Source organism: Lycorma delicatula, chromosome 7, assembly GCF_047948215.1.
Source record: "Lycorma delicatula isolate Av1 chromosome 7, ASM4794821v1, whole genome shotgun sequence".
In the NCBI taxonomy this organism is placed as follows: domain Eukaryota; kingdom Metazoa; phylum Arthropoda; class Insecta; order Hemiptera; family Fulgoridae; genus Lycorma; species Lycorma delicatula.
Window position 1 is genome coordinate 29,556,480 of NC_134461.1, and position 26,428 is coordinate 29,582,907.

The 26,428-nt window shown below is 31.8% G+C and overlaps 1 protein-coding gene across 1 annotated transcript; it reads left to right on the top strand.

Annotated features, from left to right (window-relative positions):
* Srp54k (signal recognition particle 54k) lies at positions 1-26,428 on the top strand. Its single transcript, XM_075370711.1, has 7 exons — positions 1-448; positions 15,273-15,449; positions 16,032-16,261; positions 18,220-18,370; positions 21,639-21,787; positions 24,024-24,661; positions 25,799-26,428. Exons 1-7 carry the CDS (start codon positions 371-373, stop codon positions 25,903-25,905), a joined length of 1,530 nt encoding a protein of 509 aa, XP_075226826.1. The 5' UTR covers positions 1-370; the 3' UTR covers positions 25,906-26,428.

Below are 26,428 nucleotides of genomic sequence, written 5' to 3' on the forward strand. Positions count from 1 at the left end.
TCTGTGTGAAACTACCGTAACTTGTGTCCTGCAGCTACTGACATCTACACGTGGAAATTGCTTTATAAAAGGTATTAATTATCATCGTGGGCTATGCGTGTCTGATTTGCGACTTCGATAATAGTTAAATGATAAATTGGATTCTATTCCCGTTTAAATTAGTTAATAACAAGTCATTTATGTTTCTTACAGACGTTTTTTTGTCTGATCGCCATAGTGGCCCAACAATATGCCATGTTGGCCTGAAAACAGCTGTTGTGGAATAACCTATAAAACCAAACGTAGCTAAAACTAAATTCGTAGCATCCGTGTCGAATTTTGTGTTAATATTTTTATATATATAGGAAGTTTTTATACTTTTTAATAAAAAATGGTGTTAGCAGATTTAGGGCGGAAGATTACTTCTGCCTTAAGGTCGTTAAGCAATGCTACTGTCATAAATGAGGAGGTAAGTGTTGATAGTTCATTATTTAAGTACTTTTCAATCTTTTACTACGTTAATATGTTATTGAAAAGAGCCAGATGTTGATATTCAGTCTCTTAATTGATTATAATCATACTACCTTAATTCCTTGAAATGTTTTTCTTTCAAATTTTTGAGGTTAAGTAGCTACTCACGATATTGATATTATGAAAGTAATATAGTAACTTTTTTGTTGTATTTACCTTTATATTTTGTATTGGCTTTATTGCTTGAATGGATAAAGAGGCCATTTCACATTGCTTTTGAAATTAGAATTGATATTTTGTTCAAAGAGAAACATAAACCATTTGTATGATTTGTAAATTAGACCTTATTACTGTTAAAAGAGCTTTTTAAATATTTACAGTTTGAATACTTAAATCCATACAGAAAGATTATTTAAATTTTCTGTTTTGCTAGTTTGAGTTAGATGATCTTGCTACTTGGAAATTTATTATAGGTTGAGGGGAATCAGTAAGAGAATAGTAGGAACAAAAAATTGTCAATTTTTTTTGTTCAAAATGTGTATTACTCATAATTATAAAAGCTCATTCCCATTATATAGCAGAATTACTGCTCAATATCAGTAAATAATGAATATTATTACAGGCAATATTACTTAGCGCTTTTAACTAGAAATCCAACGTAAGTCACATACACTAATTAATTATTCAATTATCCCTTTAAATTTTTTATTTTGTGTAACCCTAATATCCCCTCCCTTTGAGTTCTTTAACGATATTACTGTAAATACCATAATAAACTTCCTTGGGAATCTGGTTGAATGATTTGTAGAAGTTCCATTGATATTTTCTCATACCCCATAGTCCTGCAGATGGCTGTGAATTTTCCATGCAAAAGCTTAGATGCAATGTATTCTTAATGAACTGAAAATGACAATATATTCTTAAGTTACAGTATTTCAAACATGTTTTTAATTAAAATATTAATTAAACTTAAGGTTATTGTATAAGATTTACTTTTAAATAATACTAAAAGAAACATTAGTTTTTGTTTAAAAGGTAAATAAATGTGAGAGTATATTATTTTTTTTTTTACTAAATAATTACCTTTTTCTTTTACAAACTATACAAAACGAATCCAAAAATACAAAATAAAATAGGAAAAGTTTAAAAACCTACAAATTCTTTAGATATAAGTCTTTTCAAAGCCACATTTTTTGAAACAGTCTGCAGATCTTCTTGCGCATTCTAGGCAAATGGCTGCTCCACATTGCTGACAAGGATATCTGGTCCTTTTTTTAACTCTGGAGGACAAAATGAACATATTATTCGACTTTCAAAGAATTCTGGTACATCTACTGGATGATCTTCAAACTTTAATATCCTCTTGATTGAAAATACCAGTTCAAGGTAAACTCCTTGTAGTTTCTATTCTCCATTACATATGGATGAATCAAGCTCTTTGTCTTCATGTAAACAAATCAAGTCAATTTTTCAACATCCCTGTAGCTCTGAAGAAGAATATAACAATTTTCACCTGAACCAACATCAATAATTGTAAAAAAACCACCATAGGCCAGTGCCGGGTTCTTTGGCCCACTGTGTAGTTAGCACATTTTTGGTCTACTCTATCAACACCTCCCTTTGTTAGGTTATAAGAAGCAATGATTTCAGGCTTCCCTGAGGAAACATCATCAGCAGAGACATGGTGCATAGAAGAAATCAAAATAACTGTTTTTGTCTTTTTAGATACAAATGAAATTAGGGTGAGATTTACAGTGAAGCCATTCTAGATTACTCTTCTTTATGTGATTTGTTTGGCTGGAACTGAGATGGAATTTCTGTTTTTTTTTTAAGGGTACTAATATACATAAGTTCACTCTTTAAAAGCTTGTTAGCAAACTCAATTGAGCTAAACAAATTGTCGGCTGTAATATTATGACATGGAAGTTTAATTGGTTTTGCCAGCTGGATGACTGCTTGGGTAGGGATTAACAGTTTCTTTTTCTCCTGAGATAACAATCTTCCATCAATTCCTTTCCCACAGTGTATGTATCAATTATATACATAGTGGGGTTTTCGTCCGTCAAGCATAAAATTTGGAGTCTGTATTTAGGCGGTTAGGCAAGAACATTTTGAAACTGCAATGTCCACGAAATGCAGTCATCATTTCATCTACACACATTAATAGCCCTGGAGAGTAAAGAAACTGGGCATTTTCAATAAACTATTTTAATTTTGCCGACACTGCTGCTGTAGGGGATCGTCTTTCTTTCTTTCATCGGCCATCAGGGTTGTCGAACCGCAATGCGACTAATAGAAATAAAAATCTATTCCTGGACATAGTGCAGCGAAATACTAACTTTTCTACAATCTTGTCTTTTACCGTTAGTTATAAAAAAAACGACTAACTGATTAAACTTTTACTGCTTGACTTAAATATTGCAGTATATAACAAAAGCTCTCAGTTTGATAATGTCCAAATTGGATAAATAAGATTGAGGAAGTTGAACTACTATATTATGCCTTGTTCTAACATTAGCTGGAGGATTTTCTTTTCCCCAATTAAATTGCTCCTTTTTCCCCATCTTTTTTCTATAAAAATACATTGGATCTTGACACTTTAGTAGAACAAGAGGCTCATCCACATTCTGTTTGTTAATATCTGCTGCATCAATAGATTCTTGGCCAATATTCTCATTTTCATCTGCTTCCTGCTCCGAGTCAGTGTTGTGGGCACTATCAGTTTGATAGTCTGGATCCTTATTGCTATCATAAGGATCAAATTCTGAACCAGGTCCTTCTAGTACATCACTCACCAAATTTTGAAGATCAGTTTCAAAATTCTGAGCACTTGCACAGACTTTATTGGCAACTAGTTTCCCATACAAAGGGCCAGGAATATCACAATCCTGCTTTATTCCATGTTTTATTTTAAAATGTGTTTAGACAGTATTTACACAATTAATATCAGTATAAATGAATAAGTCATAATATAAAATTTACAAAATAAAGTCACTCATAGACTACAATACGTCTTCAAGATGGAAGTAGCCATTCACAATTAACACAATATGTCTCCTAGATGGAACAGAAATAACAAATATACTTGGAAGGGGCAATGACTGTCAGAGACAAACCGCTTGCACTGGACAAAGGTTGCCACCTGACTAAAAGGTAGAGGGAAGGGTGTTGCATCATTCCAGAGTGAACGTAAGATATAGAGGTTTTTAATTTCACATCTGATGTATCATGTCTGTTAATGGTTGTATTATACTGTCGCGTGTGCGTGGCTCGATAAGAATATTGAGAGATTAACAATTTAAGAATATTTATATAATTACAATTTATTAGTTTAAGAATATAAGTAAAATAAAATAAGACAAATCAGTATTAATAGTAATAATAATAATAAATGACAATAATAAACAAATAATAATAGTAATCACGACGACAACAACAACAACAATAATAAACAATGATTATATATAAAGTAGAATCTAAAGTAAGGTCAGGATTTATTTACAGGTAGTTAAATTGTAAAGACCAGAATTCAGTTCAGTTGACAAAAGACATTATAATGACCACTAACATTTACACTTTTTAACAACTAGTTTACCAGATAATGCAAGTCTAAAGTTCTTTCACTTAAAATACCTTTCTTTATTAGAAATAAAACTACCCTAGCAATTTATGAATGAGTTTAGTACTTTATCTCTTGCACTAATTGTCCAAAAGTAACTCACCAAACCACTTCCTGTTTTCATGTACTGTCCGCATTGGGATGCTTGTGACACCATGTCGATACTATACATTGCAGTACTATACATTGACAGATAATGCTGTTTTACAATCACGCCGGACACAACCAGCAATACTCACTTGCTTCTTCAAAACTGAACTCAACTCGTCTTCCCTGGCTTATTTATACTCCTGTCCTCTTTACCTGCAGAACCAGACCCAAATTGAAGCTTGAGAATGATTTTCAGAGACATTTTCCCATACATTACTACTCTCTCTCTTTTTTCCTGTTTAGCCTCCGGTAACTACTGTTTAGATAATTCTTCAGAGGATGAATGAGGATGATATGTATGAGTGTAAATGAAGTGTAGTCTTGTACATTCTCAGTTCGACCGTTCCTGAGATGTGTGGCTAATTGAAACCCAACCACCAAAGTATCCATGATCTAGTATTCAAATCCTTGTAAAAATAACTGGCTTTACTAGGACTTGAACGTTGTAACTCTCGACTTCCAAATCAGCTGATTTGGGAAGACGTGTTATCCACTAGACTAGGTGGGTTATACATTACTACTCTGGGCCAGTAATTCTTCTCATGGAACAACATCTGTTGTAGGTGTGTCAGCAGACATTATTACAATGAACAATTGTTAAATGTACCTGTTAGCATTAGAAAAAGGATTCCTTTAATCCTTTTCTGGATTCCTCCCATTATTATATTTTCAAAATATAATATATTTAACTAAGTCAAAAGTTGACTTAGTTAAACATTACGCATGTACATGCATGTCCATGAGAGTATCTTAAAATTGATTGGATCACAAAAATTGTAATTCCTCAAAGAGTGAATTTAAAAAATAAAATAAGATTCAGATACTCTAAATCCTCTTTTAGGTACTAAGTTGAGAGTGGTAACTACTCTTGTAACAATTTTTTAATGGATTGAAGTAGTATAATTTGAAATCTCTCTCGTCAGTATTTCTAAAATGGCAGCCAATGTTATAATACAGAGTATTAACTGGAAAAAAGTTATAAATTAGTTTTTAAAATAATTTCTTGAAAATTGTCTACATGTGTGAAGTATATTCAATATTTGAATGCTTAAAACATTCAAATGTTTTCAAAAAGAAAAAAAAATTGGATTTTCTTTAGGAATTCTATTTTTAAAATAATTTTTTTATAAATATATATGGCATATATATTTTTCTTTTATAAAAAAGAATTGAATCAAAAATGTACTTATGGTAATAGATAATAATTCTTTTCGATAAATTCAGCCTTAATTAACATTTAAGTTAACAGTAATATATCAATCATTCAAAAGTTCTTGGCTTTAGCCTCTTTTAAAAATATATTCAGTTGTTGTTAACTATATTTTTAATCAATTGGTTACATCATGTGTAATGTAAATAATTATTAAATGTTTTATTTCTATTATATTGATTGGAAATGGTACTGGTAATTAGTAAATGAAATAAAATTTGCATCTATTATTTAATTTTTATGTTGATTCATGGTATATAATGAATAAAAGTGTGTATGTACTGATAATTAAAATTGTTTTGATAAGATAATTATCTAATCAGAAATTTGATTATTTCCCTATGAGTAGTATTAATAATAAAATGTGTGTAGATTTTTAAAATATCTACAGCTTATTTATTTGAAGTACAGTAAATGATTCTATGCAGGTTTAATAGTAGAATGGAATTAAATTGGACCCCATTCTAAGGGTGTTTCAAGAAAAAATACTGTTGACTATTACATCCTGGTCATTGGTGTTATTTTCCATATGTTACAAAATGCACATTTTATATTCTCATGCACAAGTGTTAAGCATATATGAACCATACCAAATATACAGGGTGTTTATAAAAACCATTTCAAGAGTTTAGGGGATGGTCCCCCTACATCAAAAGAAGAAAACTTTATGTCAACATACGTTCGGAAATGCTTAGTTTATTGGCTATCCACCATTTTGTATTTTTAACATAACAATTTATTTCTCATGAATGCTTAATCTATTTAGCTGAGATTTCGTGTACTACTAGAGGTTTACTTGTATAAATACTATGAATCTGATTTCTCAGTCACTTCAAAATGGCAGCCATGTAAACTTTTTAATTGTTAGTATTTTTGTAATGGCTGGTTTATTTAAATGATACATTGCTAAAAATTGTTAAGCGTTTTATGGTAAAGGTAAAGAAAGTGATACCTTATTTATTCAAATCCATCCATAAATAACAAAGGTAGGGCAAAAATTCTTGAAGTGAGTCACTAGATTAAAAAACCAGTTTTCATTTCTTCCCGAATAAAATTAAATAACTTGTCATGATCTCAACTGGAATAATTTTATTAATGTTATCATGTAATAAATGAAAATAATTTAATAATATTGAAAATATTACAATAAAATAAAATATAACTAAAATCATGAAAATATTATAATAAATATTATTAATATTGAAAAATAATTTGCATCAAAACAGATGTTGTAATTAACAAGTCATTATTGTAAATGTAAATAAAATACCCAGTTTGTCTTTTGCTATTGGCCAGTTGAATACATTGATCTGTGCTGTACGAGTTAATTATGTTTTTTTATCATTATCTTACGCATCGTGGCAGATAATGTGAATCGTATTAATACTAACTTAGAAATGGCTGAATACATTTAATGCATCCAGCCATAGTGGTCTCGCATGCTGCAATACTCTTGAGGCAAGATGACTGTGTCAGGAACACTTTCCCAGTGAGTGTTACCTTTTCACACAATGTTTTCATTTATTCATAGACAGTTCAGAGACACAGGAACTGTAAAACTTGATAACATGATAAATCAGGACAATCACATTCAATGTGTACACCCAGATTCAAGGAGGGTGGTAAATGAAATATCTAACCATCCTGCAAAACGTTCTAGAGAGTTGGCCTTTGAGTTCAATGTTAGTAATGCAACAGTTGGGAAGGTTGTGCATGAGCAGCAACTCCACGACTATCACTATCAGTGAGTACAAGCTATTTTTACCTAGAGATTATATTCATGTGTTCGGCTTTGCCATAATGGCTTCTCTGAAAATGCACTAATCTGAATTTTTTGAATGATATTTTCTTTACTGATGAAGCCAAATTTACAAAATTGGCCATTCTTAACCACAAGTATTCTGGGTGACCACGTAATTATCAATATTTTATCTGAATTGATCAATGGTAAAATATATTTATATTTCTTGATGGCTGATCTTCCACTTTTACTTAATTTGTCACTAAACAAACGCAACAAAATGTGGTTCATGCTGGATGGAGCTCCAGCTCATTGTAGATTACAACTTTGAGATCAACTAAATGAAGTATATCCAAACAGATGGATTGGGTGAGAAGGCCCAATAGCATGGTCTGCAAGGCCTCCTGATCTCAGTACTCTTTACTTTTTCTTTTGGGGTCATTTAAAGACACTTTTATATGACACACTCATGAATTACACACACACCCATAGAAGAATTACACACAAAAATTCTAAATGGGATTGAGAGAATTTGTCAGACACTTGGCACCTTTGAAAGAGTCTGGCTGCCAATGAAAAAACACCTGAATGCATGTATTTTGTATGCGGGCTACCATTTTGAACAGCTACTGTAGTTTTTTTTATTAAAAAAAACATTTTGTTTAATAACCAGTGTCTGTTCCCCCGACAGGGAGTCTTACTCTTTAAGACTTTTGCACCCTAGCCTCTGCAGCTTTTTTCCCCACTACACTCAAACCTGCAGAACACTATACACATACACTACACCAAAAAAACTACCTAAATTACAAGATATACCCTTACAGAACAACATCCTACACTTTTTCTTCTTACATTTACACTCAGTGTTGTTGCAACATCTTACTGTAACCCAGGGTGGAAACTGTCATGCCAATGAGTGGATGTCTCTCTATGTAGTGAGTCTCAAACAATCTTCCTCTGGGCACCTGGGCAAAGCCAGTTGTAATTAGCTCTAGCCTCTGTACACGTGAGCTCTGCAGAGGTGGTCCTGTGTTTCCCCGGTACTCGTGGGACCAAAGTTAATAATCCACAAGAAAACACTATGAGGTTGGTGATCCATCTGAAAAACCACTAAAAATAGTCTTGAGAAAAGGCCTTGACAAGAATTGTCTGACGAGGATAATAGTAATGTAGAAGATAATGTAAATTGTGATGCATCCTGTCCACAGTTTAAAAATATTCGATTCATAGTTATACAAAATAATTAGGAGGGTTAAACCCTCCCTGGCCTGATTAAACCAGACGTCTTATTTGCCACTGCTTCATCAAGACAAGCCTCTGAAAATACGGGTAATCCCACAGTGCGGATCCTACAGCAAGTTAAAAATGCTTGTTCAGATTTTATCTGATCTAGTTGCTTCACTCACAATCACTCTCTAACTAAGATAAACAAGAAGTCAGTAGTTGCAGTCAGCAAAACCAACATTAGTGGAATACTTCCAAAAGCTCCTGTCCTTAAGTTTTGCCTTTACGGCCAGGAGTGAATACTTCTGGTGATAAGCTGTCCCATAAGATCCCTGTTAAAGGACCCCACACAAACATCCATTCTGGGTCGTTTTCTACGACTTCCCATTTTTCAAAATTTCCCCCACCATCACCTTGTACACTGGAGGATATGGTTGAGGAATCACCCAACTCCAGACTATCAGAGATTATTAAAATTGAAAATTCTAAAAAGAAAATCCAAATCACCTATAACTTAATAAGTAATAATATTAATAACTTAATATCTGTATTGATGCATGCACAGGAACCTGTAGTAATGTGCTTTCAGGAAATTCACTTTCTACAAGATGCAGTAACTCTCAGATGGTATTTCTGTGAGAGATACAACTGTCTCTTAGACATTAGAGAAAGTGGTGGAGTTGCTATGTTTATGCAGATGGAATATTAGCTACAAGGATATCAGTGGCTACCCACATCCCTGCAGTTGCCACATAGATCTCTGTCCCATACAAACTGCATATCTGCAATCTATACCTCTCACCAAACTCAAAGTTTTGATACACTAGATATACAAAATCTCCTCGTTCAAATTCCATCTCCATTGGTAATAGTAAGAGACTTTTAATGCCCACCACATTTCTTGGTGCCCAACAATCTCTTACCCTTGAGGAAATATCATAAACAATAAACAGAGTGAGACAGGTCTTGGATCTCTGTCTGCTGAATGATGGCTCATACACGTTTATGTTGTCAACAGCTGGTACTTTGTCCAACATTGACCTCTCCTTATGCTCACCAGATTTACTCCCACACCTTAACTGGTTTGTTTGTAATGACTTTCATGGCAGCAACCAATCCATCTCCATGGTCTTTTGTTCACCATGTGGTCGTCACCAAAAGCGGTGATAATTGATTTATATACCAATTATCATTTATTTTATTATATCATTTATTATCAATTATTAACTACAGCAATGATAATTGGTTTATACCAATTATAACATCAGTTAACCTCCTTTATCTCCTTGGTACTTGAGAATGCTAGTAGATTTATTCCACGAATGTTGGGAAATCCATTCCCTGGTGAAATGATGATTTGCCAAAATGTGATTAGGAAGCAACGGCAGGCACTACATAAATTTAATCGTAGACCTACAAATGAACATCTGAATTTGTATCGTAGAGCTAGAGTGATATATTGTCGCATATTCATAGATGCTAGGAGAAAGTTGTGGAGTAATTACTTAAACACCATCTCATGCGGGTGTAGTGCGTGCACTACACCCGCATTTACTGTGTGGAGAAACTTCGTGCAATTTACAGATCTCACAAACAGTCTATTCTCAGCCTTATTCGTGGAGGAGAACTCCTTGCGTCTTCTGCAGTTGGAAATAACCTGGCTGATTTTTTTTTGTTTGGTGTCCCTAACTTCTTCATATGCTAACAAATTTCAGAGATATAGGATACAAATGGAATTATTACCATTAAAAACTGTTGATTCAGTCAGTGAATTAAAGATCTCTTTACATTCAACGAGTTATCATATGCATTAAAGCATTCATGTGACACCTCCCCTGGACCTGACCCTGAACATTCAACTCAGTATGCTCTCAAACCTTCCCAGTTTGGCATTTCATCACATGTTGCACGTATATAATAGTTTATTTTTTGTGCAAGTCTTCCCACCCATACTTAAACCTAGTAGAGACAAAGCTTGCTCCTCAGACTACCAGCCTATCTCCTTGACAAGCGTTTTGTTCAAAGTGGTGGGAGAGAATGGTGAACTGAAGGTTTACCTGGCATTTAGAGAAACACACTGGAACTGGTATCACTGGAAACAGCTATCCAAAATGCTTTTCTGTTCCGCCAGCAACTAGTTGCTATTTTCTTTTACATCAGAAGGGCGTACGATACCGCCTGACGACGAGGTGTTCTAAACAACCTTAAAGATTAATTAGGTCTGGGGTATATGCTTTCTTTTATTAGGGGTCTCCTAACTTATCATAGATTCTGTGTCAAGTAGCGTCACCTTGGAAAATGGGAGGCCTCAAGGAAGTGTATCAAGTGCCACCTTGTTTACTATAGCCATCAACAGTATTACTAAATGTGTGCAATCACCTATTTCATGATGATTTTGCTATTTATTTATCTATATATATATATATATCATAACTACCTATATATATATCACAACCTGTTCAACAGCCACAGCTGAGAGACTGCTACAGAATACTATATCTCACCTAGAAAACAAAATGTGTAGTCTTTTCTTGTCTACGAGACTTCTTTTACTCCACAAGCTTTTCTCGATGGAGAGACAGTTACTATCTCTCCTGATGTAAAATTTTAGATTTACTTTTCAACAGTTGTCTTACGTTTGTCAAACACATAAAACAGTTAAAGGTAAGCTGTTTAAAAATTCTAGATATGCTACGAGTCTTGGCAACACCAAGGGAGCTGACCACTCATGTATGTTACATTTTTGTTATTGTTAAGTTCAGTCCCATTTGAATTATGGTGTATCAGCTACTCTTCAATGCGCCATACTTTGCTTAAAATGCTGGATGCTGTACACTACTCTTTTCTTCATCTTGCCACTGGTGCGTTTAGATCAAGCGCTTTTGCAAGCATACTTGTTGATTGGAGTGAGCCATCACATTGTGATAGGCAGGACCAGATGCTAGCATCTTACTCTGCCTGTCTTAAAGGACAACCAAATCATCCGGTTCTTAAAGCAGTCCTTGCAAACCCTCATTTCCAATGGTATGAAAACCACCCATGTAATACAGCACCAATGGGTGTCCATACCCAGCGTTTAATGTACCTTTTGACACCTTTTTTCTATTTTCCCAACCTATCCCTGTTCATATCCTCCCTGGAGACTCGACCCCATACATTTTAATTATAATCTCACCATATATAATAAAAAATTAACAATTCAAAGAAACAACTACCATAGTAAATATTACAAAAATAAATAAAATAATTAAATCAAATTTTACCATTTTCTATCCAAGCCAAGCCCTAACGCAGTAGTGTACACAGATGGGTCAAAGCAGAATGATACTGTGTTGGATGCACTTTTGCTGTAAATGACAAAACTTATGTTTGGAATTTCAGTTTGATTTCCCCTAGCCATGTCCTCCTAGGTAATGAGTGTGTGGATTCCACTGCTAAAAATGTGTGTAGCTAATCATTTTTCATTACCCGAGTTACAACTAACGATTTTATTAATTCCACTAAACATAAACTATGAAGAAGGTGGCAAGATGAATGGACTGCTACAATGGATAATAAACTCAGGCACATCAAAGATATGGTGTAACTATGGGACTCTTCATCCAGGAAAATTCACAGAGGAATTGATCCTGTGTTAACTGCGATATAACAGAGCTACTCATGGATGCCTAATGTTGGCAGAGAACGCACCACTATGCATACGATGTGAGTGCTGCTTGACTGTATGCAACATCCTTATAGAATGTTATGCGGCCTTACGTTGCAAATTTAAATTACCGTGGGACATTGAGAGCATCCTAGGAAATGATAAGAATGTACTAGACTGGGCATTGTTACTTCTAAAAAGAATCTGTATATTCAATAAGATTTAATGGTAATCAACCATAAATTTTATTTTGTTATTGTGTTACATATTTTATCCTAATGATTACGATTCTTTCATTATTTTAGTTTTTAACTTATTTTAGAGAATATTATAATATCTGAGAAGGGGCTTTTTTTTACTTTTTGACCCAGGCGATGATAATGCGAAAGCTATTTTGCCTCCCTCCAAAAAAAATTGTCTGTTCTTAATATGAAAAATATGTAATATTTAATATTCAGTAATATTAAATTATTGTAATTTATTACACGATAGCATTAATAAAATTATTTCAGTTAGATTGTGATTATTTAATTTTATTCGGGAGGAAATGAAAATTGCTTTTTCATTCTAGAGTTACTCACTTCAAGAATTTTTGCCGTAACTTTTGTTATTTATGAACAGATTTGAATAAATAAGGTGTCATTTTCTTTGCCGTATGACATTTTTGGAATAAATTAACATTTAAATAAACCAGTAGTGGCAAAGATATTAACAATTAAAAAGTTTACATGACTGCCATTTTGAAGGTATTGAGAGATCAGATTCATAATTTTTATATAAGTAAACCCCCTAGCAGTATACAAAATTTCAGCTCAATATGATTAACCATTCCTGGGAAATAAATTTTTACGTTAAAAACAAAGTTTGTTTCTTTATTACATTGTGGGGGACCATCCCCTGAATTCTTAAAATGGTTTTTATGAATACTCAGTGATAAATCTATATATATGTATTTTTTTTCCAACTTTACATACCGCTGTATCAAATAAATTATTTTAAAAACAAATATTTAAATCCACCAGATACAGTTCAAACAAAAGTAGTAGTCTACTAGTTACTTACTAAGAAGTTTTAACTACTAGCATACACATACCAATGAATTTTTTTTTAACTGAATCTGGTGGATTGAAATATTTGCTTTTTTTTTAAAAAAAAGAAAAGTGTATTAGAAAGTATTATTAGCAAAATTTAACTAATTTTATGATTAGTTTTGCTCCAAAAAAAGAAGAAAAGTACAATTTGAAGGTAAATATAGTGTAGTATTAAGGTAAATCAGAAGATATAATCATGTAACCAAAAAAGCACTACTACAATATAACAGTAACATTGTTTGTAAAGCATTGCCTTTTAAAATTGTGCTACTGAATTCTTAATTTTGCAACTTTATCATATACTTTAAAACGAAATACATGAAAATTTTGAAACAATGTTAATATAAAAAATTAAAATTTCATTTTTACAGTTTTGTTAAGAAAATAACATTAATTTACACTCTGCTGTATTTTATGTGTTGTATTATTATTGAAAGAAACCTATGCAAATTTTAGTTGTTGCCAAGTGCTTTTCCTTGTCATTGTTTTTTTAACCCTAAATTTTCATTTACCAGTAATATAAATGACTGAATATTTTCCTTGATAAAATTACTGTAGTTCACACAGCTGTGATTATACAAAGTATTATTAGGTACACAGGGCACATCTTCAAACAACAGTTCAATTAGCAAATATAAAAGCACTTTATAGTAAGATTATTTGCCAACTTTATTATATTGTGTAACAAAAAGTGTACCTGGGTATTCATTTTTGGATTCTAAATATCAAAATGAACAAAAACATGATTTTCCTTCATTCTGTTCTATGTGTTTTTAAAAGAAAAAAAATTATATTCCAAGATTGGATTAAGCAATCCTTATGTATGGAATGTATGTTTGCCCCACTTTCTCCAGTGTAAACTCATTTGCAGATTTCAAAATGGCAGCCACATCAATTTTTTAATCTTTTATATTTCTATAATTATTAAGTTTTATCAAAATATATTTTATTAGCTATAACATTTAAGCTTCCATTTTAAACAAAATGGCCTCATATTTTTTTAAATTAGCCCACAGATAACATTGTAATTGGAAACAATTAATGAAATAATTTTCAGCTGGATTTCATTACCACTAACAAAAAATTACTAAAGTGAAATATAATTAAAATTAATAAGATTTATATAAATAAATATTAGTTAATAATAATATGAAATTTATTAACTGCAATTTGTCAGTTAATCTTTTATTGCAATCAGCTGTCACTTGTTAGGTACTGTACTTGCTGTTCACTTGTGAGCCATGCATGTTACGTGTTGATCCTTCAGCATTCCAGTTGTAAATCAGAGGGAAGTATGTACACAGCATACCCATCCTGCATTCACCAAGCGCAATGGATTTTAGTTGCTAAATATGAAATTAAACATTAATCATCAGCAGTATAAGTTGGACAGGTAACTGATTTTGTGTTTTACAAAGTAATTGTTCTGCTTCAGAATACTCAGTATATATGTAAGAAGTCTTGGCTTCATTTAATAAGTAACTGAGTCCAGGTTAGGCTTGTTACAACACTACCATGAAATAAAATTATTAGACAGACCTGTTAGGGCTCCCCCAAATATCATTAACATTCATCTAAACATACCTACATTTTAGCATGGATTGACTGATCTATTAGCTAAACCCTACAGACACTACCAGGGAGGAAGGTATCAAAAGACTGGATATTAAGAAAAATTAAAAAATTACCCTAGAAGGAGTAAGAGTAACATTCCTAGGAGTGTTTCCTTCAATCATTAAATATCCATTCCATCCACAATCCCTTGGAAGATTGGTGTATCTTTAGCCAGGATGGGAGGAACATGTTCCTCCCATCATTTTTAATCAGTAACATACTGATTAAAATTTTATGTAACTGGAGCCAACTATATATTGCAAAAAATTGCTTTTCTTTCAGTAACTAACGTGGCACCTGAGGATAGACTCAGGCTCATCCTTATTAAAGTAAACCTTATCCGTGCTGTAGATTGTATGGTGTTTAAGTTTCCAACTATGTACTGTTCAGTTAGATGGTTCCCTACTTTTAAGGCCATTCCAGGTAATTTTGAAATTTTTAGTATGAATATATATATTTGTTTAAATATTTAAAAAAAAACACTAAATAAATTAAAGTAAACTTTCTTAATAAAATTATTTTTCTAGGTTTTAAATTCCATGCTGAAAGAGATATGCGCCGCTCTACTTGAAGCCGATGTAAATATAAGATTGGTTAAAAAATTACGTGAAAATGTCAGGGCTGTTATTGATTTTGAAGAAATGGCAGGAGGGCTTAACAAACGACGGATGATCCAAAGTGCAGTATTTAAAGAACTTGTTAAGGTAATTGTTAATTAGTACAATATCAGCTATTATGAAAACTAAAAAGTATGCAACCAAGTTTTTGTATTCATTTATATTTATTTATAATACTTAATTGTTGTACCATTATAGTACACCGAGAACATCATGATCCAAAATCAATTTTGGAAAATGGAAATCGGTAATAGCTGTTCTTATATTTAATTATTATTATCTATTTATAACAATTTTTGTATTGTTGGTGTTACTGCTTTGGTTGTAAGTGATTTGACATGAGACAGTTGCACCTGGAAATTTCATAGTTATGTTCAAGATGAACAAATCTATCAAAATAGGTATAGTAGTAGTAGGTGGAAGTAGTTTCATGTAGCCTTCCTCAGGGCTATATTTTCTGAAGCAAGAAATAATTGTCTTATTAAAGTAATTTAAGAACGTTCTGAAGAATAATGTGTTGAAACAGAGAGAATGCAGTATTTCTATTGTTCATGCACATTTAAATTAGTACTTTGTAAAATATTAATTTTATACAAATTAATAAAATGAACAAAACTGTTGCAAAAATATTAGTTATAAATTTATATTAATATTTTCTTTTTTTTGCAGTTGGTTGATCCAGGAGTGAAAGCCCATCAACCAGTAAAAGGTAGAGCAAATGTAATCATGTTTGTTGGTTTACAAGGTTCTGGTAAAACTACGACTTGTACTAAATTGGCTTATCATTACTTAAAAAAGAATTGGAAAGCATGTCTAGTATGTGCTGATACTTTCAGAGCTGGTGCTTATGATCAGTTAAAACAAAATGCTACAAAGGCTAGAATACCCTTTTATGGAAGGTAACTGATTAGAATCTTTTCTGACAAGAAATTGTTAACTAATTTTTGACTAAAATGTTATTAATGGTTAATTCTATAACCCATTCAAATTAAACTCTTTGTAAACATTATGGTTTTTAAAATAAAGATTTGTGTTAAATCTATTAAAAGAAAATAATATTTTAGGGTGAACTGCAATTTTGAGATTACATACATAATGTTTACTAACACAATTCAACTTTAATTACATTTATAATTAAATTTTATAGTACGTAATAGAAAAGCACTGAAAATTTTATCAATCGGGTGCACAAACTGCTTTCAACTACAATTAACACAGCTTTGAAGTTTAACTTTCACCCTTCAACAAATATTTTTGCTCTAGTATCTTTGTGTATTAATTTCTTCACAAGAATTTCTGATGTAATTTTCAAATCATAGACACTTTGTAGTTTTCAACTGTAAACTTTGTTCTTGAGTATCCCCCAAAAAAAAATTCATTGGGATAAAGTTAGGTGAACGTGCTGGCCAATCAAGTTGGCTCTCTTCAGCCAATCCATTTCTCCGGATTCATTGAGATACTAAGGACTGCTCTTGCTTGCTCTTGGAAATTAAGGTCATGTGAGTTAGACTGTTTTTGTAACTGTAGAACAACTTGATTCATTAGAATTTTGAGATACTTATTACCTGTGACTGTACCCTAAAAAAAAAAATTGATCCTAAAATATCAGAACTTGAAACACCACTCCAAAAAGTGACACAGGTGGTTTAGTTGTTCTAATGTTAAATGCATGTTCTCACTACACTAGACACAATTATGTCTGTTGATATGACCGAATAATTTTAATGAAGCCTCATTGATCCATACAATGTTGTCTAAATTTTTGGATTTTCTCCAATTCTGTTTAATATGATTTCACTAAACTGCATCTGCCTGTCTGGGTCACCCTCCAACGAGCCATGGATGATGACCTTTCAGCCTACTAGATTTCAGGATTTGTATAGTAGAGGTTTTTGAAATGCTCACTTCTGCTGTTATGTTATTTTTCAATAGATGTTCTGTAAAATTTTAAAATTAATATTTCCTTTTTTGTAATTACTACAGTGCTCTAAAAACCTTTTTATGATTGATGTGTTGGTTTTTCCTCTCTCTCTCTCTCTCTCTCTCTATATATATATATATATATATATATATATATACATACATACAATCACAATCATTATACTTGATTTTATAAATTCCAACAAAGTTCATATTTATTTTGTAAAATATATTTTATTGGTTTATCAGGTATATATGGGTACAGATTGAATATTTTGATAAATACTATTCATTATCTTACCATGGCAGATATAATAAGCTTTAACTATTACACTACTGTAAATATACTATCCTATATATATATAATAATTATTTTTTTATTTTAACGTCATATTTTAATTTATTAAATTTGTCTACTGATGATGGAGTAAAAGTCTGAAAGTGCTACAGATATGCGAGCATTTTTACCTTTTATTTAGACTGTATCTGGTGGATTTAAATATTTGTTTTTAAAATAATATATAAGTATAAACACTTTTATAATTCCTAGACTTTTTTATGTTTCTTCCTATACCCCCACCTTGCACAAATTTTTCCTGCAATAGTGTCTATAATGATCACTGGATTAAATACAGCATTTTTTTTTAGGGAGCATCACCAGAGAAAAAAATTATGGTGTAAGGAATAAAATACTGTGAAGTTGATATATCTGAGGTAATGTGAACAAAAATCCCGTATATTTTATGAGTACTGAAAATTGTTTGAGGGATTTTTCTTACAATTTCAAAAAAATTTTGTTAGTTATCACCATTTCATGGAATAATTTTTTTAATTCAATCTTAATGATGTTTCATATTATAACCTTTATGTGTTATAATTATCTTATTACTGTATATATATATTTTATTGTATTTAATGTCAATTTTTATTCTTATAGTTACACAGAAGTTGATCCAGTTGTTATAGCACAGGATGGTGTTGAAATGTTTAAAAAAGAAGGTTTTGAAATAATTATTGTGGATACAAGTGGTCGACATAAACAGGAAGAATCATTGTTTGAAGAAATGTTGCAAGTCTCAAATGCTATTGTTAGTATAAAATTAAACTCTAGTTTTTTTTTTCGTTCACCCCCATTGAGCTGGTATATAGCGAGCCGTTAACTTGTCGCAAATTAGTAGTTTAATAGTGATTTTCGAAGTTGAAAGTTCTGAGATTCAAATCCTAATAAAAGTTAGTTGCTTTTATACAGATTTGAATACTAGAGAGTGAATATCGGTATGCTTTGGTGGTTGGGGTTACACTTAATCACATGTCTCAGAAATGGTCGGCCTGAGTCTGTACAAGATTACACCTCATTTACATGTGGATGAGGATGATATGTATGGCAATACATATCATCCTCATCTCATCAGGCCATGAGGGGAGGAGTTGCTTAGTATTCACTAGATGAATAAATTGTAACATACACATCAGGAAAAAATTTGGATTATTTGAAAGAAAATAAAAATTGCTTAAATTTTAATGAATAATAACAAATAATTAAGTTGAGTTTGAGTGATTAAGTTGATTAACAGTAAACCTATAATAAGAAAATTGAAGGTATCAAAACAGCTCATAGCATCAAATTTTAGTCTTTGATTTCTGGTGTAGATCACTTTTATTATTACATTTAATTATGATTTTATTATTTATCAAATCTGTAATTTTTTGGGGCATTATTAAATTTCTACATTCTGCTGATAAAATTACAGATGAACCAGAATTGCGTTTATCCTACATTTATTCTTTTAAAAAATGTTATTCATGAAAATTAGTAACTTTTTCTGCATTGCAGGACATTTTTTTGTAAAAATGCTATGTTTAGTTTTCTTCATTTTAAAGAGGGAAAATTATAAAACTTATTTAACTTTTACATAGTCAACTGTACATATATAACCATACATTTTATACATAAACGTTTTAAATAATTTTAATATACTACCATTCATGTTTTATTATTAACTATCAATATAATAAATCAATCATCAAATAAAATTTATTAAATTCCTTTTTGAGAGGCGTTTTGTAATCCTTTCTTCCTTGGGGTGTTCAAGTTTTGATTAGATTCCTATTGGCTGTGTACGAAGGAAATGAAGAGTTACTGCTTCCTTAATATTTTTGTGGATATGGTTCTGTAAATGATTACCCAGGATTCCTGTACAAGAAGCCCAGTGTGGGGCCAATGTGTTCTTTTGATTGGGCAAAACTCAATTAATCAAAAAACCTCTTTTGATTGATTAATAACAATAGGTTTCAGCTAGTAGGCAATTACTGCTTCCTTAATATTTTTGTGGATATGGTTCTGTAAATGGTTACCCAGGATTCCTGTACAAGAAGCCCAGTGTGGGGCCAATGTGTTCTTTTGATTGGGCAAAACTCAATCAAAAAACCTCTTTTGATTGATTAATAACAATAGGTTTCAGCTAGTAGGCAAATCAATCACTTCTCTTTAGCTTTTTGTATAATACCCAGTTAAGAAACAAGAGTACTTGAACAAATTTCAGAGGCACACACAGTCACTACACTATTAACCCTGATAAAGAACTGGCTGCTGCTATGATGGCTACCAAAAGGTTCATTGTACTGCAAATGAATTTAGGGTTGCTGACCTAACCTGTCCAAGGAAGAAGGAAAGTTATGGAAAGGCGATAATCTCTGATGGGGTAGTCGACATCCCATGATTGGCCAAACCTCCTTATTCTTGTATTAATACAACCCACTCTCAGTTATCTATTTACTTAATCTGCCCTCTCCTACATAGCTGTGTCAAAATTTGTATCAGTATTAGTAAATCAATTAACAAATGTAGTAAATGAATAGAACTCACCAATATAGAGGCTTTATGTGATTCTTGTATCATCTTTAATCTTAAAATTCAAGACTAATGATATCTATAGATCAAACAGTTGTGTGCGTTAGGTAGTTTATTTATTTGTGTTTGATACTATTAACTTTATGTACACACTACTAACAAATTATATTATGAAAAGTTTATTGCCTTTTTGATATCTGAAAATCATACATACCTTTTGTTTTTTCTATAATAATTTTGTGTAATTAAGAGTTTTTTGAGGTCTGTAAATAAAGTAATGAGACTAGTTCTTTTTGGGCAGCCAAAGTCGCAACACTGTACAGTTACTAGTAAACATATGGTTATATGAACAGCTGATTTATATTTTTAGTCTATTGTTGTTGTCTATGTGAGATGTAAACAAACTTTTCGTGAATCGATTTTTTGTTGTGTTGTGCAGTTAAGTTTTGTGTTAAACTCTGTGAGAATGCTACTGAAACTTTTTCAAAATTGAAAAGTGCGTATGGAGATGACGTTCTGTCACAAGCCCAAGTTTTTAGGTGGTTTAAAGCATTTTCAGATGGGCAGGAATCAGTTGCGAATGATCTATGCTCTGGAAGACCGTTAACGTCAAAAAGTGATGACAATGTTGAGCGAATCAGAGACTTGATAATACGGTATGACCGGTGATTAACTGTCAGAATGTTTGCAGAACAATTGAATTTGAACTATACCAGTCCATCAAATTTTGACACAAATTAACTTGAAAAAAGTTTGTGCAAAATTGGTCCCAAAAAACCTCACTGTTGAACAGAAAAACAACAGGGTGGAAGTGTGCCACGATCTTCTAGGGCGAATTGAAACTGATCCTGATTTTCTAAAAAAAAATGTTATTACTGGTGATGAATCTTGGATATTCGAGTATGACTCAGAAACAAAACGCCAGAGCAAGAAGTGGCACACTTCAAACTCACCATGTCCCAAAAAGGCAAAACTGAGGAAATCAAAAATCAAAACCATGCTAATTTGTTTCTTAATAGTAATGGCTTTTTCCGTAAGGAGTTTTGCATACAGGTCAGCTGTAAATCAATATATTCACTGAGAAATTCTTGAAAGACTGCTGAAAAGAGTTGCCCGCGTGAGACCAGCCATCAAAGACAACTGAATGCTTACAACATGAAATGCACCTTGTCACACTGCACTGTCAATTAATTAGTTTTTGGCAAAGAAAAACATTCCGGTAGTTCCTCAACCACCTTATTCTCCTAACTTGAGTCCCTGTGACTTTTCCTGTTTCTGACTAAAAAAAAACACCTCAAAGGACACCACTTAGGAACAGTAGAAAACATTTTAAAAAATGTAACCGACCATCTGAAGGATATTCTCGTTTCTAATTCTGGTAATTGGATTGTAAATAAAAAGTTTTTCTGAACCACTCTCATTACTTTATTTACAAACCTTGTATGTTCTTTTTGAAACAAAATATAAACCTGTTTTTTTTTTTTAATTTTATCCTTTGTTAACAGAGGCCTGATAATATAATATTCGTTATGGATGCAACAATAGGTCAAGCTTGTGAAGCACAAGCCAGAGCTTTTAAAGAAAAAGTTGATGTAGGAAGCGTTATAGTGACTAAGTTAGATGGACATGCTAAGGGTGGAGGTGCACTTAGTGCGTAAGTATTATTTTTTTTGTAACTAAATAAAAGTGTAAAAAGACCAATGAGTTCTCTTTGTTTGGTCAGTCTAGTTGCTCTTTTATTTGCAAGACTCTTCAAAGTTTTATCTAGATTTAATTTTTTGCTTCAATGGCAAAATAGCTGGTTGGTATTATTTTAATTATTTATTTACTCTATAGGTGTTTGCACAGTTACAGAGATCATAACTTGTTTTTTTGATCATGATGAAGTAATGAAAAATGCCCTGATCCTTGCTGGGATAGAAACCCAGGACCAGTTGAATATATATATTCAACTATATATTGAATATATATATATATGTATATATATTATATGGGACACTCTATATATATATATATATATATATATATATACAGAGTGTCCCATATAAAACACAACCCATCAATCACTTATCCATGAAATTTCAAAAGTCAAGCTTACTCCCTTACTCGTTACTGAAATGGACTCGTCCAACATCTGAACATCGCGGTGACGCAGTAGAACACTACCGATAGTAACAACAATGCAATCATAACGTTCAGTGTATTAATAGAGACAAGATGGTATTTTCGCAGCAGACAAACAGACGTTTGTCTGCTGAAATTAATTTGTCTAAATCAACTGTTCATCGGGCGACCAAGCAATTACAATTACGACCTTATCGCATTCAAATGGTTCATCAACTTCTTGAGCCCGACAAAGAAAAACGGCTACAATATTGTCGGTGGTTGCGTCGATTTCTGCGTGAGGGAACTAATGTTATGGATTCGTTATTTTTCACAGATGAAGCACGGTTTCATTTGGATGGCTACGTAAACACCCAAAACAGTAGAATTTGGAGTGCTGAAAATCCCAACGTTTATCACGAAAAACAATTACACCCGCAGAAGTTGGGCGTGTGGTGCGCGATATCGCGGAAGAAAATAATCTGTCCTATGAGTACACCATTAATGCAGAACGATATCAGGATATTTTATTTCAGTTCATTGCACTCTTGGAAGAGGAACACAAACACTGCTGGCTACAACATGACGGTGCGACATCGCACTATGCAGGTTCAACTTCTGATTTCGTTGAAGAATTCTTTGGTAATAGTGTTATCGGTCGAGGCTTGTGGCCACCAAGATCTCCAGATTTGACTGCGGCGGAGTTTTTTCTATGGGTTACCTCAAAGAAAAAGCCTACAGCAACAAACCACGAACACTTGAAAGTCAATATTGAACTAACTGTATTAAATATCCAGTCATAAACTTTGAAAAAAGTTGCGAGAAACGCTGTAAAAAGAATTGAAACTTGTATTCAAGAAGATGGCGGCTACTTCCAACATTTACTCTAAATGTAAGGTAATGGATGGTAATAATAAAAATTACATTTATATTTACACATGCCTTTTTATTATTTCAATACCTACCAATATAAGGTTGGGTTGCGTTTTATATGGGACACCCTGTATATATAAAACATTATTGAAATGTGATGTTTTTGAGAAATACTGTTTTCTTCTTTGCTAACATTTCTGCTATTCAATTAAATTTTATTTTAAACCTCCTCTATATTGCTTTATTTTTATTAATGAGAATGCTTAGAATTAACTTTGTATTTGTACCACATTGAGCACAAGTCAGAGTTGACTTTTCTTTGAGTAAAATATTGAATGAAGCCTGCATTTAGGCTGTGTTTCATATAAAATTTTATAATTTCTGCTTTTTAGCTTGTAATGCATTTTGACTTTACATTTCTGTATATTTAAATTTAAGCTGCAGTAATGACAGGTCCTCTAGCAAGAGTTGTGTGGTATTATTGATCTGTCCTTTACTCTAATAAGGATATATTAATTTGATTTGTGAAAATGCTTTACAGTTTCGATATATTTCCATTTGTTCTGATCGATCAGTAGCTCATCTTATTTGTGTTGCCCTAGAACTGAGTGGAATTCTTCTAACTGTAGATCTTTTCCTTTTAAAGTTTTAATGGATTATTTATTATTATCTTTATCTAGTCCAAAATATATATATAAATTCTCCTTATTGATTTCTGAATAACAAATGCTGCTACTATATGTAAGAAAATTATAAGTTTGCAGATTGTAACTTGCAACTCATCAGAATTTCTTAGAAAAATTTATTTATTAAGTAATTTTTGTCAACGGCATTTCTAATACTGTGATAATGTTATACCATTAAAGACCTTATATAGTTATAAAACTTTATTGATTTGTTTGTTTCTCTTACAGAGTTGCAGCAACAAATAGTCCTATCATATTTATTGGTACAGGAGAACATATAGATGATTTGGAGTCATTTAAAACAAAGCCATTTGTTAGTAAATTATTAGGTATGGGTGATATAGAAGGTTTAATAGATAAAGTAAATGAATTAAAATTGGATGACAATGAGGAATTAATAGAAAAAATAAAACATGGGCAATTTACATTACGTGACATGTATGAACAATTTCAAAATATTATGAAGATGGGTCCTTTTTCTCAAATAATGGGTATGATACCTGGTTTTAGCCAAGACTTTCTTTCTAAGGGTAGCGAACAAGAATCAATGGCACGTTTAAAACGACTTATGACAATAATGGATAGTATGAATGATGGAGAATTGGATCACAGAGATGGAGCAAAGCTCTTCAGCAAACAGAATGGTCGTATCATCAGAGTAGCTCAAGGTTCAGGAGTTACTGAAAAAGAAGTGAAAGATCTTATTTCACAATATACTAAATTTGCTGGTGTTGTTAAAAAAATGGGTGGTATCAAAGGATTATTTAAAGGGGGGGATATGGCAAAGAATGTTAACCAAGCGCAAATGGCAAAATTAAATCAACAGATGGCAAAAATGATGGATCCAAGAGTATTACACCAAATGGGTAAGTTTTGCTTTATTTAATTAAATTAAAATATATTTAGGTAAATATTTGGTAATTACACGTAGATGGTATTGTTTATATCTCTCCCTTCGTATTATTCTTCAGGTGCTACAATTTTCATTATGAACTGAAATTTTTCTTTGTTGATAACTAAAGATTTTCCATAAACACTGTTTATTTATTTGTTGTTACTATTTTATTTATTTGTTGAGTAGATGATAATTAACAACATTCTTGATAAGATTTACTTTTAACTAGCAACAATTTTTTTTTTTTAAGAAGTACATTTAATACTTCTTAACAATGATGGTTTGTTTAGATTACTGAGATATCAATACTGTATTGTCTTCATGCTCATGATTTGATTGTTATCTGTATGCTGATACAATAGAATAGTTTACAGTAGTTCACAGTAGTATAGTTTTAACAATATGTAAGCCAATTGAAGGACTCGCTGTAATAACAACAGAAATTCATTGGCAGATAATTTAAGTTTTTGCTGAAATTGAAATGAGTGATGCAGTAATGAATGATAACAAAATGTATGTGTGATAAGGGCATATAAAACTTAATTAGAGAGAGAGAAGCCATCTGTCATTAATGATAATGTGGTGCAGCTTTTAAACAAAAATAATCATTAGATGATTTTCAATTTTCCCTTTTTTGTGTTTTCACAAATTTAAATTACTGCTTAATTCCAAAAGTGTTACATCAGTTCCAAGAGATCATCTCATTTGGTTAGTAATACATCATCTCCCTACATCACAGACTTAGCAGAACCAAGCGGCCCATTTATATTCATGAGCATATATGCTGACATTAATAGTCAGTACTATTATTAATGTCACAGTGTTAACAGGAATGTATATATGCTGCCTGCCTTTAAAAAGCAGCATCATTTTATGAAAAGGATGGTCAGAAATTGGTTATATCCAATGACAAATGTCTTAATATTGCTGGAAACTATGTAAAAAAGTATTCATGTTTTTATTGTCTAATGGTACCTTCTGAATGTGTATTATGTTATTGTTTTGAGTGATCATTTTTCAGTAGGCAGGTTTGTTTTAAAATCTTATTTTAAGTTATAGGGAATAAAAACCTGTGTTTATTATTAGCTTTTTATTTTTATATTAACAGGTGGTATGTCAGGACTACAAAATATGATGAGGCAATTACAGCAAGGTGCAGCTGGAGCTGCTGGCGGACTTAGTAATTTAATGGGTGGTTTTGGTGGTAAATCATGAGATACTTTATTGACATAATGTATTGAAAATAAAAGAGCCTTAGATAAAAAGCAAGCTACCATTCAAACAAAATGAGCAGTATTAAGCATAACTGCTATAATATAAAAGCCTCACTTTTTTGGCATGGCATTTTTTTTAATTAATGTGACATTAGTAATTATTGTCACCAACATCATCATTGTTCATTAAATAACAATTACTGTTTTAATAAAGAAAGGTATAAAAAGTAAAATAAAAATTATCATTAATTCAATTAATTATTAATAAGCTAATTGTAATTATACAATAAATTCATATGAGATGTATTGAATTTTATCAATTTTAATGTAAATTTTTTAAAATAAATGTTTTTAGTAGCAGCTTTAAATAAGTACAGTTTATAGTTAATATTTGAAGTTTTATATCACATATGTTTACAGTGATGTTTTATTTATTTTATCTATTTCCATACTCTAAAACTTATGATTTTCAACTTGAGAATTAATTATATTTAATACTATTTTACAGCATGTTTAGTTTAAAT

Excerpts from the sequence above, each read along its gene's own strand:
- Srp54k (XM_075370711.1), top strand. The coding sequence starts at position 371 with ATGGTGTTAGCAGATTTAGGGCGGAAGATTACTTCTGCCTTAAGGTCG. Across the intron at positions 15,450-16,031 it reads TATTTAAAGAACTTGTTAAG|TTGGTTGATCCAGGAGTGAA; the intron begins GTAATTGTTAAT and ends TTTTTTTTGCAG. Across the intron at positions 21,788-24,023 it reads GGTGGAGGTGCACTTAGTGC|AGTTGCAGCAACAAATAGTC; the intron begins GTAAGTATTATT and ends TTTCTCTTACAG.